Source organism: Pelophylax lessonae (assembly GCF_965119305.1).
Source record: "Pelophylax lessonae genome assembly, chromosome: 3".
NCBI lineage: Eukaryota > Metazoa > Chordata > Amphibia > Anura > Ranidae > Pelophylax > Pelophylax lessonae.
Genome location: NC_138770.1, coordinates 343839027 through 343854881, shown reverse-complemented (window position 1 = coordinate 343854881; position 15855 = coordinate 343839027). Strand labels below are relative to the sequence as shown.

Below are 15855 nucleotides of genomic sequence, written 5' to 3'. Positions count from 1 at the left end.
CATTAGAATCATTTTCATTTTCGGTGTGCATGGGAAATATGTGCAGCTTTTGTATGTATACCAGCATACAGAGAGAACAAACACTGCACATACTACCCGTGTAACACATATAAATGGCATACAATGTAATAAATGGCATACAGTGTAATAAATGGCATACGATGTAATAAATGGCATACAGTGTAATAAATGGCATACAATGTAATAAATGGCATATAGTGTAATAAATGGCATACAATGTAATAAATGGCACATGCATGAGTGATGTTTTATGTAATTGTATTATTTTTTGCCTTTTAACATTAAACATTTGTAGTTATATATTTATGCCATGTTTTATATATTTTTTAAGAATATACTTGTCAATAAATAGAGATCAAAAGTTAAGTAGCTAATACATTAGTCATTTTTTTTTTCATTCAACCATCTATTGTGACAGCAGGGAGCCCTCCCTGCTGTCCGAATGCACTAATCAGCGCTGCCAGCTATAGCCATGATGCAAATTTCGATCCATGCATGGCTGGCTATAAAATACCAAGAATTCAAAATTGAAAGGGTTAGTTCACCTTTAATGACTTTTTCCAAAAAAGATCCTATGCATTACATCGTACTATGCCTTGCACTAAGGTGCATTCGCATTATCAATCTCATTGGGGATGCCGGAATACCTGCTCCTTATATTATTCTCATGCAGCTTCATCCTGCTCCTTCCCAGGGTGTACAACCGCGTCATTGCCAGGTGTTATTGCACAGTATGACGCTACTTCCTGCTCCACCCCAACGCGTTTTGATGGCCTCCACTCTCTGTCCTGCAAGTGGCAGGATGTACTGAGCATTGGATTTGCGGTCCTAAAAACTCACAAACAAGTACTCCATTTGTTTTCCATACCCATGCATGCACAACCTGCTCTCTTTCACTCTAGCAGAATGCTGAGCTGTGAGAGTAGACTGCACATCCAAGGGCTTGTTTGTGAGTGTCCAGGGCTGCCCTTTTAACACTCTGTATGTCCGGCTACCTGCAGGATGGAGAGAGGAATGCAAAGAAATAAGCAGCCTAAAAAGTAAGCATTATTTTACTAAACAGAGCACTGCGTATTGATGTATGGCTCCAGAAGCTCCCAAACAAGCACTCCACTTTGTTTCCTATCTATGCATGTGCACTCTGCTCTGTTTCATCCTAGCAGAACACTAAGCTTTCAGAGAGAGTAGACTGCACATGTGTGGGTAGGGAATCAAAGTCAAGTACTTGTTTGTAAGTTTCTTACGCTTAATATGTCCTGCCACCTGGAGGACAGAGAGGGAAAACAATGAAATAAGCAGCATAAAAAGTAAGCATTCTTTTACTAAACTGGGTACTGCATACAAATGCATGACTCTGGAAGCTCACAAATGAGCACACAGCTTTGTTTCGCTACTTAAACATGTGCAGTCTACTCTGTTTCACAATGTAGCAGAGCGTTGAGCTGCAAGAAAAAGCAGACTGCGCATGTGTGGGTAAGGTATGACGCCAAATGCATGTTTCTGGAGGCGGTGCATCCAACACTCAGTATGTCCTGCCACCTACAGGATGAAGAGGAGAGGGCAATGGAATAAGCGGCTTAAAAAGTAGGCATCCTTCTACTAAACAGAGCACTGGCTATAGATATGCTGCTCTTAAAACTCACAAATGAGTGTTTGGTTTAATTTCCTACCTACACAGGCTCTGTCTGCAATGTTTCACTCTAGAGCTGAGAGAATGCTGGGTAAGGAACAAAACTAATTGCTCATTTGTGAGTTTCCAGGGGTGGCACATCCAACACTCAGTATGTCCTGCCACCTAGAGCAGGGGTCTCCAAACTTTCTTTACAAAGGGCGAGTTTATTGTCCTTAAGAATTTAGTGGGGCTGGACCGTAGCCAGTGGCAGTGGAAATTTTCCTGGCATCAGTGGGGGTAAACATTGCCACATTTGATGTTAGGGGGAGAAGCAGTACCCCATCATTGGTATCATTGGGAGGAATAGTGCCCCATTATTGATGTCAGTGGGAGATTTTGTGTTTCATTGTTGGTGTCAGTTGGCAGAATAGTGTCTCGAATCAGTGAGAGGAGTAGTGTCCCAAGGGCCAGATAGAGGCAGGCAAAAGGGCCACAGTTTGGAGACCACTGACCTAGAGGATGGAGAAGGAAGGGCAGTGGAATAAGCAGCCTATAAAGTAAGTATGTTTTTACTAAACGGAGCATTGCATATAGATGTGCGGCTCTGAAAATTCACAAACAAGCACATAGCTTCATTCCCTACCTATGCATGCACAGTCTACTCTATCTCACTCGAGCAGAGCGCTGAGCTGCGAGAGACAGCAGGCTGCACATGTGTGGATAAGGAATGAAGTAAGCATTCTCTTACTAAACAGAGCACTGCCTATGGATGTGTTGCTCCGGAAACTCACAAACGAGCAGATGTCTTCATTTCCTACCTATGCATGATCTGTGTGCTCTGTTTCAGTCTAGCATAATGCTGAGCTGCGAGAATGCTGGGTAAGGAATGATGCTGAATGCTCGTTTGCCAGTTTCCGAGGGTGGCACTTCCAGCACTCAGTATGTCCTGCCATCTGCAGGTTTGAGAGGGTAGGACATAGAAATAAGGCTGGCCATACATTATACAATTTTCTTGTACAATTATTCTTTAGATTTACCAAATTTATCAATTAATAATAATAATAATAATAATAATAAAAAACCTAAACACTTTCAATTTGTATGCAATCAGGCAGGCCCTTGCCCTACATAGTTGAAGGTAAGGCAGACCATAGACGGTGAGATTTTCACGATTCCCCCATTGTGAAATGCAAGATTCCCCCATCAACACAGACAGTGCTGACAGGGGAATCCCTCCTGTTGAGCAATTGTCTTCTCCCAGCGGGGGGCTGGCGGGGGAAGATAGGTAAGGGATATAGGAGTCAAGTAATAAAAAAACGATCTGAAATTGTGCCTTGTACCCCTGAAGTATGTTTGCTGGGGGTGTTGAATGATGAAGAATGGTCAGGATATGTAAAGATCTTTTTGCAAAAAACACTTTTTCAGGCTTGAGTCCCGGTTCACATTTGTGCGATGCGGGAACACTGCGAATATACAGCGTGTTCCTGCATCGCATCAGCACCCCTGGCAGTTCACACTGCCATATGCGATATGCAGGGGGTGTCAATTAAAAGTTAACAACACCCCCAGTTGAGATCGCATATCGCTGTGCGATCTGCAAGTTCACACAGAATCGGATCGCACTAGTGTGAACCACCATGCGATCCAATTCTGCTGCGGATTAAAAAAAGGGTCCTGTGCGTGTTTAGTGCGATTGCGGTGCAAATTCAGCCATACAAAGTGTATGGCTGAAATTTGCACCGCACATGAGATCACATGTAATTTAGGAGCAGTGCGCTCCGAATTACATGCAATCTCTGTGATCGCACAAATGTGAACCGGCACTGAAAGCAAATTGCTAAGAGATGGATGCAAGTTGTAACTTCTATCAGAGAATGGATGAATGCAGTTATTAATATCATAGCACATGAAAAAGTTATGTATGAAAGTTGGGGAAACCTACAGAAATACCAGAAAATTTGGAGTAAATGGTGTAGTATGGAAGGGATTAGTCAGAGATAGAGTAGATCAGGGGTCTTCAAACTATGGCCTTCTATCTGTTCAGGAACTACAATTCCCATCATGCCTAGTAATGTCTGCAAATGTCAGAGTTTTACAATGCCTCATGGGATGTGTAGTTCCGCAACAGCTGGAGGGCCGTAGTTTGAAGACCTCTGATCTACTCTATCTCTCACTAATTGCTGGAGTAGATGAATAGAATGATCAACTTAAAAAACTGTAAATGTAATTTGTATTATTATGTATGTTTTTGATATGCAATAAAAAATAATAATAAAAAAAAAAGAGTGATTATTGCTAGCAGCTATAGCAGCTGCTAGTGATTATCGCATGTAAAACCCCATATACTGATTGTACAGAAGTTGATCGATCAATCAACTTGGTTACAATCAGCCTGCCCATACAAGTATAAAATCTCGGCCAGTTCCTCGCCGAGATTCCAAATGTCTATGGCTGGCCAAAATCTAGGAAATTGAACAAGAAAACTGACCAATGTATAGCTAAGTAATGTAAACTAAGCATTCTTTTACTAAACAGAGCAATGCATATATATGGATGCTGTAATGCATAGGTATGTTTTTGGGAAAAGTCACTAAAAGTAAATAAGCAATTGTTATAAAACAACAGTATAAAAAAACAGGACAGGTTTTGCTACTTTTTTTTTTCTTCAAATATTATTGTTTTGCAGTAAACAGTTTTTCAGTGTAAAGAATAAATATTTTAAAAGATATGTATAATGATAGAAAGTCTGGGTATTTGAATTATTCATAGGCTCCATCAGAATGAGCTACACTAAAGATCAATCATAAACTGAATATCGTGTATCTACAAAATGTAACCTACCTAAGTTAGGTAAAGTGATAAAATAAAAAAATAAATAAAAGTTCCTTAGCGTGGGAATGTGATTTTGGTCCAATAATCAGGAAGTTCGGGTGCTCAGGAAGGTCAGTAACTCTTTGCTGTCAGTTTGTAGTGAGTGGGGTGGTATGACATTTCAGGTACATCCTCCAAATGAAGGGTTAAGGGTCCTTTACCATCCTACCTTCCCATCCCACAGCCCAGACATCCTCCAATCACCATCTCCTCCTCCCAGGATATTAATAAACATAAGGATCTGAGGCTTGTCCAGGGCTTACCTTGCTACTAGTGTTAGCTGATTCATTTGGGGGATTTGCCTAAAATTGGTCTGGGGGAGAGGAGGCTGCGATTGCTTGTCCAGCCATAGGTTTTACTATGGCTAAGACGGTCAGGGATGGAGGGGCCCTTGTGCTTATCCTAATCTTACAGCTCATCAGCATCTCCATAGCTCAAGTAAGTGACAAGTAACTTCCTTCGTTTGTCTTTTCCAGGTCAGCCAGGCTTTACTAGAGGTAAGATCTGGAGGGGAGAAGGATCACTTCCAGCAGATCGGTGCACTCTTTACAATTGTCTCTGCTTGCAGCACCAGCTGGGATCGGAAGAGTTAATTGTGCAACTTTTTCAAACACTCCAGTAAAGTTACTCTGTTTTAATTCAGCATCCGACACAAGTGACATGGTGTCACCCAGCAATCAGGATTTATTAACATTGCACGATCTGCCAGTCTTATTAGCTGGAAAAAGTGCATAGAACTTGTCAGGAGAACTGCTTAGACATGGATTGCTCTAAAATCTTCATCCTGAGAAATTATTATTAAAATGTCTGCTAATATTTAATAAGCATCCCACGTCTTCATGGATAATTGAAATGTCAGTCTTGTGCCAGTTTCAGGAAGCGATCTAGCTGGCATGGTTTGAGATAGGAAACATACAGAGTTTGTATGCATTGATTTTTTTCACCATGATCCTGTTACCTGGCCAGGGTGGAGAGGGTTAAGAGCAGCACATGTGGAGGGGTTCAGGCCAGTTCAGTGGCAGGGGGGATGGATATGGTGTCACCTCCCTCCTATGTAGAGGAGGGAGCAGAGGAACCTCCAACTCACAATGCCCTCTTTGTAAAGCCCCCTTGCTGGCCACTGTGAAAATAGAGACTAAAAAAGAAAAAAAAATTAAAACAAGAGCACATTCATCCTGCTTGCAGCAATCCTGTATCATAGCAGACTTACTCTACAAATAGTGTATGAAGGCTGTATCTATGTACTAAGTACATGGACAAAGTGTACCACTTTCAGGGCTGATCAACCCTTTGCTATGAATTAAAGCCATCTGTCTATCCCGTTACTGTTGGTAATATATATACATATATATATATTTTTACTGTATATATAATTATATTAATGCTGGGAGCTCTCACCTGCAAATCAGTGATGATGAGTGCAAGCAGTTAAAAAACTTTACCTTCTGCTCCCAAAAATAGAGAATAGTCCACAATAGTAGTTCTGCAGCTCCTTAAGCAAATACATAAATAGTGTGTGTATGTGTATATATATATATATATATATATATATATATATATATATATATATGTATATAATTTTTTTATGGGGCAATAGTAGATGACATTACATTACAGATAGCTCTTTCTTCCTTCCAGGGCTGATCACTTTGCTGCAAAATAAAGTCATCTGGCCATTATATTAAATATTTTATTTTATTGCTTGTAAAATATATATATATATATATATATATATATATATATATATATATATATATATATATACACACATATATACATATATATATTTAATGGGTCAATGGTAGATAACATTTCATGTGAAACCTTTCTTTCTCTTTCTTTCTTTCTTTCTTTCTTTCTTTCTTTCTTTCTTTCTTTCTTTCTTTCTTTCTTTCTTTCTTTCTTTCTTTCTTTTCTCTCTCTCTCTCTCTCTCTCTCTCTCTCTCTCTCCCTCTTTCTTTCTTTCTTTCTTTCTTTCTTTCTTTCTTTCTTTCTTTCTTTCTTTCTTTCTTTCTTTCTTTCTTTCTTTCTCTCTCTCTTTCTCTTTCTTTCTTTCTTTCTTTCTTTCTTTCTTTCTTTCTTTCTTTCTTTCTTTCTTTCTTTCTTTCTTTCTTTCTCTCCCTCTTTCTTTCTTTCTCTCCTTTCTTTCTTTCTTTCTTTCTTTCTTTCTTTCTTTCTTTCTTTCTTTCTTTCTTTCTTTCTTTCTTTCTTTCTTTCTTTCTTTCTTTCTTTCTTTCTTTCTCTCCTTTCTTTCTTTCTTTCTTTCTTTCTTTCTTTCTTTCTTTCTTTCTTTCTTTCTTTCTTTCTTTCTTTCTTTCTTTCTTTCTTTCTTTCTTTCTTTCTTTCTTTTTCTTTCTTTCGTTCTTTCTCACAGAGACTTTCCAGCTAGCTCTGAACCAGAAGTCGAATCCCCAAGATGTTGCAGGGCATCCTGAGACTTGTAGTTCTGCAAAAGCTGTTAAATCTCTGGGCTTTCCTATCCTGATCAAGACTGCAATCTATAAACCCTCATGCTGCCATGGGAATTGTTCTAAATAACACTACCTATTGTTTTAATCAGAGAGGACCACCCGGACCCCCTGGGCCAGCAGGCCCCCCTGGATCATCCGGAGTTCCTGGCATTGATGGCATCGATGTAAGTGTGACAAGTATGGCATGTTTTTCTGATTTCCCCCAATGCTCCTTCTCTGTAGATTTGCAGATTTCAGGGCTCTGATTGCAGACTACCAAAGTAAGTTCACTGCCTGCATGTTTATTAGGTTCTTCACAGTCTCATTAACACCTAGGTGTCGAATTTAGCTGAAATGTGTGTAAAGGGATCTGATCATTTTCCCTTGTGTTTAACAGGGCGACAGAGGTCCTGATGGCCCTCCAGGACCAGGGGTAAATTCAATTCAATTCCCAATTTTATTGCTTTATGTGATCTGTGTGTGTGTGTTTTTTTTAATTGATTATGTCTCATTTATTCTTCAGGGTCTAGATGGGGACCCAGGTAAACCCGGATCTCCCGGATTGCCAGGCGAACCAGGAGCAGATGTGAGTACTCTGAGCTGAGTGTGCCAGTTATACTGTCCAGGGAAAGTGTGTTTAAAGATGGGACTCCATATAAGGCGATGGGCGGGGCCTGGACCCTGGCTGTCTGCTGTGTGCGGATAGAGAGCCTGTTGTGTGCGGGTCCAGTGCTGAATGTGATGGGTGAGCACTGAGTGAGCTCTATTCATCTCCAGATACTTCTGTCTGGGATCTCATGATCTATAACTACAGCTGGAAATCTGTGCTAAACTCAGCACTCCGATGCTGAATCCTGTACTTAGAAAAAACTGCAGACAGCCATTGATGATCTGTCCATTTTAATCTCTCTATTCCCTTGCTATCATTATGATCCAAGTTGAAATACTTTGGGAAACTAACGTGAAACAAGTACATAGTTCAGGTGCCTTGACTTCTTTTGCTGCATGCCTATTATGGGTCACTGACTTCGTATGGAAGGTAGAGACAGCCAAGCAAATAGCATTTTCATAAGGTTAGCAATGGCAGATTTTATAGCTCTTTCAGTACAAGGAATTTCTGTCCTTAGAAAACGTAAGATTATCAAACACGGCTCGGAATTTGAGCTGTGGGTGCCCCTGTCGGTAATGCCTGACTCAACAAAAGTTGATTATTCAGTCGATATTTGATGAAGACGCCTGGTAAAAAGATTGATGGTTGAACAGTCCAATCAGATGCAGGCACTGTTTGGGTATTCCGACAGGTGCTAGAGCCAGCAGGTAGAATGCAATAGCCAGCAGGGGAGATTCCTCCATCTGCACTGTTTAGCGTGGATTGGTGAATCATTTCAATTTCTTCAAGAAATCTATGTATTTGTGACCAGCTTTATCTGTTACCTTGTACATACCATCCTGCATATTTTATTAAATATACATGGCTTCTAAGTTATAGGGACATATTTTATTTTGATTGCCTTAGTATACTTATTTGTTTCAGTCACTGCCTTTAGTTATTTGTAGAGTTTAACTATGATATTGTTGATAAACACTTTCTTTTCTGTATCTAAGTATTTAGTGAAGGAGCAAAGTTAATAATAGAATGCAGTCAAGTAAATGTTAGAGAAAACCTTTTGTTAGACAAGATGAATTATTTGAAGTTGTAATATTTTATGTAGAAGGCTTCTACTATTATAAATGCTTTTTTGCAAACTATTTTAAAAACATAAGTACACCATAGGGCTCATGCACAAGACAAGATCAGCATATTTCAGTGTTGGGTAAAGCCTGGTATTTAGAATCAGTCACGAACAGCAAGCCTGTACAAATCAATGATAGGCTGACATGCCCACAACTGTTTATATGTAATCATACATGGAGTGACTACCTGTGGCTGGCGATGGATGTGCACCCCTGGATGTGAACTGTCTGTGTCCAGGGTTGCAAATCCATCTCTAACCACAGGTATGCAATTGCATGTGCAATTACATGTAAACAACTGTTTGGCAGTCAGCCTGTCATTGATGGGCAAAGGCTTCCTTTTTGCGGCTGATTGGACACAACAGGCCATATCCCGATCTAGGCAATGTATGGCCTTAATTGTGTCCATGAGCCCTTTAAAGAATATGTTTACTTTCTTCAACTAAGGCAATGATGGCAAACCTTGGCAACCCAGATGTTTTAGAACTACATTTCCCATGATGCTCAACTACACTGCATGAGCATCAAGGGAATTGAAGTTCCAAAGCATCTGGAGTGCCAAGGTTCGCCATCACTGAACTAAGGGCTCCAGTGATCTTCCCTATGAGGCTTCCGTGGTACCACACATCTAGCTGTGCTCCTACATTTGCACCATGGCTTTTATTTTTTTCATTGGAAATCAAGTCAACATCTGCAGATGGTGTTCCACTGAAATGCATTAGATCCATGGTACATGGTAGGGCATGGGGGCACAGTAGATGACAGGGTTGATTATAAAGCAAAGGCTGTAAGAGAGCCCTCACATAGGGGATTATTGGACCCCTACTAATTAGGCAAGTATATTCTTTTAGTAAAATTTGCCACGGGAAGAGGCACTTTGAAGGATGGCTGCACTAAAGGTCTCAAAAATGGAATAGTGGTTCTTGCTTTGGCTATTGCATGCCATATTGCTTATGGTGGTGCAGTCTTGTTCTAAAGGTCATCTTTGAATCAGGCCCTCCCTTTTCTGAATAAATGCTAAGGTAAAGGCAAGTGAAGAAGCATGACAGGTCCTACATTGCTTGTTGCTTCTTCAGTAGCGTCATCCTTAGACAGATATGATGTCACTCATCCTAGCCAGTTTAAAGGGTCATTTCACTAGAGACTTATATTGTAGATGTTGGAGAAATAAACCACTTAACATTTTATTTATTACAGTTACTTATATAGCGCTGTCAATTTATGCAATGCTTTACATATATATATTCTACATTCACATCAGTCCCTGCCCTCAAGGAGCTTACAATCTAAGGTCCCTAACTCACATTCATACATACACATACTAGGGCCTATTTGGACAGGATCCAGTAAACCTAGCCTCATGTTTTTTAAGTGTGGAGGAACTGGAGGAAACCCACCCAGGCAAAGGGAGCATATGCAAACTCCAGGCAGATAGTACCGTGGTTGGTATTTGAAATGATGATTCTAGTGCTGCTAGGCGGAAGTGCTAACCCCCTAGCCACTGTGCTGCCCAAATTTTCTCATATTTCTCAGGGTCTTCATTGGTAGGATCTGCTTGAGTTTCCAGGTCTGCACATTCACTGTAGTATTTGAAGGGGGGTCTCTTACTATTATATGTTTAATTTGGTTTATATTATGGGGAGTGAAACAAATGAAGTGGAAACACTCCAAGATGAGTGGGAATACCCAAACTTCAACATGGGTGGGGACAGATCCAGGAAGTATAGTGTGCAAATATTGCTACAAGAGTTCCCAATATATCTAAGAATGGGGTACCTCAGAACAGTATGCTCCACCTTAAACTGACATGGCATGTTTGGCTAGACTGTTCCTTTAAATGGTAGGTGACCTGGTATGTTCTTTTTTTGTCAAGATATCAAGTCAAGAACTACAGTAAATACACAATATTTTCAAAGTTATAGGGACCCTGCCTTTACACACACATGAACTTTAGTGCATCCCAGTCTTAGTTTGTAGGGTTCAATATTGACTTGGCCCACCCTTTGCAGCTATATCATCCTCAAATCTTCTGGGAAGGCTGTCCACAAGGTTTAGGAGTGGGTCTATGGGAATGTTTGACCATTCTTCAAGAAGCGCATTTGTGAGGTCAGGCACTGATGTTGGACAAGAAGGCCTGTCTCGCAGTCTCTGCTCTAATTCATCCCAAAGGTGTTCTATCGGGTTGAGATCAGGACTCTGTGCAGGCCAGTCAAGTTCCTCCACCCCAAACTTGCTCATCCATATCTTTATGGACCTTGCTTTGTGCACTGGTCCAAATCATTTAGTGGAGGGGGGATTATGGTGTGGGGTTGTTTTTTCAGGGGTTGGGCTTGGCCCCTTAGTTCCAGTGAAGGGAACTCTTAAGGTGTCAGCATACCAGGATATGTTGGACAATTTCATGCTCCCAACTTTGTGGGAACAGTTTGGGGATGGCCTGTTCCAACATGACTGTGCACCATTGCAAAAAACAAGATCCATAAAGACACGGATGAGCGAGTTTGGGTGGAGGAACTTGATTGGCCAGCACAGAGTCCTGACCTCAACCCAATAGAACACCTTTGGGATGAATTAGAGCAGAAGCTGCGAGCCAGGCCTTCTCGTCCAACATCAGTGTCTGACCTCACAAATGTGCTTCTGGGAGAATGGTCAAACATTCCCATAGACACACTCCTAAACCTTGTGGACAGCCTTCCCAGGAGAGTTGAAGATGTTATAGCTACAAAGGGTGGGCCAACTCAATATTGAACCCTACAGACTAAGACTGGGATGCTATTAAACTTCATGTGCGTGTAAAGGCAGGTGTCACAATACTTTTGACAATATAGTGTATAAATGTATATTAATGAAAATTAGATCTTTTGAATTGATCCTTCTATACATTTCTTCCCAACCTTAACACTACTTTGCAAGCAGCAATGGGTACCTCATCTCAAAGTTGCTTACATTTACTTTGAAAAAACATTATATCTAAATAGTTGGGATGTTCTACCTACAGTGAACTGCATGCCAAACATGCCAAGCATGCTTCAATTTCCATCTAAAAAGGAGGTGATAATGGAGGCTGGAATCTTCAGTGCTACTGCATGCAGAGGCCAGGGAAACTCCACTGACTCTTCTAGCTTCAGGGGTAGCCCCCTTCAGGTCAGGCCCCTTGACACAGATCTGTACTGCAGAATCAGAGCCTCCAGTGTCTCCCCTCTCAGTCAGCTTCCCTGGATCTCTGGGTTCAGCTCCTCAATGCTACTCTCTAAGCCCTCAAGTCGACCACCTGAGGCCTCACAACCCCCTCCCTCTGGGACTCTTCTATCCAGCCTGAAAGACCCAGACTAGATGTGCTCCTGGCTTTTATACTGTATCCCAGCATGCACCAAGGTACTTTTCCTCTGCCAAATCACCAGGGCGGCATCAAACGCCTGTGCACTCATTTGTCAGGTTTTCTCCCACTGTCCAATATGCCTTCCTATTGGACCAGTGTGAAACACTTTGCAGACAGAACGAGTTGCATCCTGAGCACAATGAGACCTCACTAACAGATCCTGCTCTCTGGTAAGCAGTGAACAACAGGTGCGGCCAGTCCATTGGGGGCACAGGGGCGCCGCCCCCCCTATCCATGCGTCCAGCCCCCTAATCTACATGCAAGGCGCCAGACGCATGGAGTTCAATGGGGTTTTTTTTTTTTTTGAAGCACATGATTAGAGCCAGAGACTCGAATAGGCTTCAAAAAAGGGTTGCGTGACAATAGCGAATGAATATTGGCTATTGTCACACGGATCCTCCTCCTGGCCAATCAGGAAGCGGGTCCTGAGACCCGTTTCCCGATTGGCCGAAAGGAGAAGCCATGCCATTGGCCATGGAGGCGGGAGACGCAGAAGACTGAGGGGGAAGAAGCCGCTGCCGCTGGCTGGATGGGGGAGGAGCTGCTGGTGATTTGAAGGGCATGGTATGCAATGGTCATTTGGGGTCTGGAGCCCACAGAAAGTGACTGTTATGGCAGGCAAGCTTCAGCTACAGGTTCTAACCTTTATGGGATGGTATTTTGAATTCTGAACACCGCATGTAGAGGCAGGGGGTACAAACACAGATAAATCATTTTACTTTGTGTATTAGAAAGTTTTGTGCTTTTGCATTTTGCATTTGTAAGGGAACAGCTTTTACTATCAACCTATTATCCAGATTTGTCATAGCCCATCTAAAGTATAGTATAAATAGCAACCGCACTAATAAATGAAAAACAGAGCTGCAGCTAAAAGTGGGATAACACCTAGGCAAGAATAAACAAAGTAAAAGCTGCGCTATAAGTGACCAAATATATAAATAAATATACTGTATATATTCAACCAATACGTGAGTGTGCACACTTAATAATTAGCAATATAGTGACAAAACCAAATGAATATATAAAAGTAAATGTGCATACTAATAATGAAACAATAAAGTGACAAAGTCAAAGAAATTATTCATAAAAACACACATTAATGCGAAATAATAAAGGGTAATGAAAGTCCCAGAAACACTCAGTGTATAGAATATATAGAAATACAAATACCAAGTCCTCCACCACAGCAGTAAATTAAGGTTCTCCTCCACAGTGCATCTGTCAGTAAGGCATGCCAGTGCGCTTACCAGATAATGGTAAAGAAATACACCAATCAGCTCAATTTCAGATGGGCCCAGATGGAGTAGCCGGTATGGGTCAGGTGATACCAGGGACCGTCACTGGGTAGATGTTCCACCATATACCGCACTCAGACCATATATGTCATAAGCAGCAACCATCCAGGGGTTAACATACAGGAAATAAAAGAGACTCCATATTACACTTACAAATAATTTCTTTGACTGTCACTTTATTGTTTCATTATTAGTATGCACATTTACTTTTATATATTAATTTGGTTTTGTCACTATATTGCTTATTATTATGTGCACACTCACGTATTGGTTGAATATATATATTTATTTATATATTTGGTCACTTATAGCGCAGCTTTTACTTTGTTTATAGCCCATCTAAAGCTATCCTGCCAATGAAGGATTTCAGATTCCAGCAGATACCCTTAAGACGAAGTTCTCATTCTGAGGTTTTTTTTTCATATACATCAGCCATTCTCAACCTTTTTAGCCTAGAACAGTGGTCTCCAAATTGTGGGCTTTTGCCTGCCTATATCTGGCCCTTGGGGCACTATTACTTCCACTGACACCAATAAGAAGGCACAATTCCTCCCACTGACACCATTTGCAGTGCATTATTCCTTCTCCTGACACCAATGATGGGGCAGTATTCCTCCCACTGATACCAATGATGAGGCACTCTTCCTTCCACTAACACCAATGATGGGGAACTATTCCTTACCCTAATATTAACAATGGGGCACTATTCTTTTCACAGACACCAATGATAGGGCAGTATTCCTCCCACTGATACCAATGATGGGGCACCATTCTATCCACTGACACCAATGATGGGGCACTATTCCTCCCACTGATACCAATGATGGGGCATCATTCCTACCACTGATACCAAGGATGGGGCACTATTCCTCCCACTGACACCAATGATACCAATGACGGGGCACTATTTCTCCCACTGATACCTATGATGGGGCGCTATTCCTCCTACTGACACCAAGGATGGGTCACCATTCCTCCTACCGACACCAATGATGGGACGCTATTCCTTCCACTGACACCAATGATGGGGCACTATTCCTCCCACTGACACCAATGATGGGTCACTATTCCACCCACTGACACCAATGATGGGGCACTATTCCTCCCACTGATACCAATGATGGGGCATCATTCCTACCACTGATACCAAGGATGGGGCACTATTCCTCCCACTGACACTAGTGATGGGGCACTGTTCCTCCCAGTGATACCAATGACGGGGCACTATTCCTTCCACTGACACCAATGATGGGGCACTATTCCTCCCACTGACACCAATGATGGGGCACTATTCCTCCCACTGACACCAATGATGGGGCACTATTCCTTCCACTGACACCAATGATGGGGCACTATTCCTTCCAATGACACCAATGATGGGGCACTATTCCTCCCACTGACACCGATGATGGGGCACTATTCCTCCCACTGACACCAATGATGGGGCACTATTCCACCCACTGACACTGATGATGGGGCACTATTCCTTCCACTGACACCAATGATGGGGCACTATTCCACCCACTGATACCAATGATGGGGCACTATTCCTTCCACTGACACCAATGATGGGGTACTATTCCACCCACTGATACCAATGATGGGGCACTATTCCTTCCACTGACACCAATGATGGGGCACTATTCCACCCACTGACACCAATGATGGGGCACTATTCCTACCACTGACACCAATGATGGGGCACTATTCCACCCACTGATACCAATGATGAGGCACTATTCCTTCCACTGACACCAATGATAGGGCACTATTCCTCCCACTGACCCCATTGATGTGGCACTATTCCACCCTCTGATACTAATGATGAGGTGATGAGGCACCGTTCTTTCCACTGACACCAATGATGGGACACTATTTTATGGTGTGCGGGCTGGTGTGGTCCATCTGCCGCCCCCCCCGGCCCTTGGAGCACCAGCCGCCACTGGTGAACAATATAGATTTACCTGCAGTCCTTCTGCTAAGCAGACAGATCTCAGAACTAAACTTTCTCTCTAGCACCTACCTAGGAGGATGCTACATTTTGTTATTGTGACACTTTTTTCGTGTTTTGTGATGTTTCTGGTTCTGTACTTTCTGTTGTTTAGATGTGGTAAAAGAGATATTTTAATGCCATTGGTGCAATGGGTTCATAATGTAAGCAATCATTTTGTTGACTTACACAAACTCCCTGGTTTGCCTATTTTTGGTTTGTTCAGACTGATGAAATGACTGGATAATTGCTTGTTATTATGTGTCAAATGGCACCGATAGCATATGTTTAAACAGGATATCAGTAGTCTGCAAACATGTAGCAATTACTGCAATTACAAGTATTGTGTACACAGTGATGATAGTCATGTGTTCCCTCTTTCCCAAAGTATATTTTCCTGTTGTGTAGAGGCTTGACTGCTCTACTTTCTACCTTTTTAATCATTACCATATGCTGATTGATAAATAACATATTAACACCTCCTTCCTGTTTTTATGTTTCTGGTT

General features: G+C 41.7%; 2 protein-coding genes across 2 annotated transcripts in view; both read left to right on the top strand.

Moving 5' to 3' along the window:
* LOC309550524 (collagen alpha-1(IX) chain-like) overlaps positions 1 to 2516 on the top strand; it is a gene marked incomplete at both ends in the record, with an annotated part of 81121 nt that extends 78605 nt beyond the window's left edge. Inside the window, one exon of the mRNA XM_082250883.1 lies at positions 2481 to 2516. Within this exon, the coding sequence (XP_082107009.1) occupies positions 2481 to 2516 (36 nt within the window). The remainder of the gene's footprint in view (positions 1 to 2480) is intronic.
* Positions 2517 to 4767: 2251 nt separating this feature from the next.
* Positions 4768 to 15855, top strand: part of COL9A1 (collagen type IX alpha 1 chain) — a 132439-nt gene continuing 121351 nt past the window's right edge. The window contains exons 1-4 of the mRNA XM_082252047.1: positions 4768 to 4942; positions 7065 to 7139; positions 7352 to 7387; positions 7478 to 7540. Of these exons, the coding sequence (XP_082108173.1) occupies positions 4865 to 4942; positions 7065 to 7139; positions 7352 to 7387; positions 7478 to 7540 (252 nt within the window). The 5' untranslated portion in view covers positions 4768 to 4864. The remainder of the gene's footprint in view (positions 4943 to 7064; positions 7140 to 7351; positions 7388 to 7477; positions 7541 to 15855) is intronic.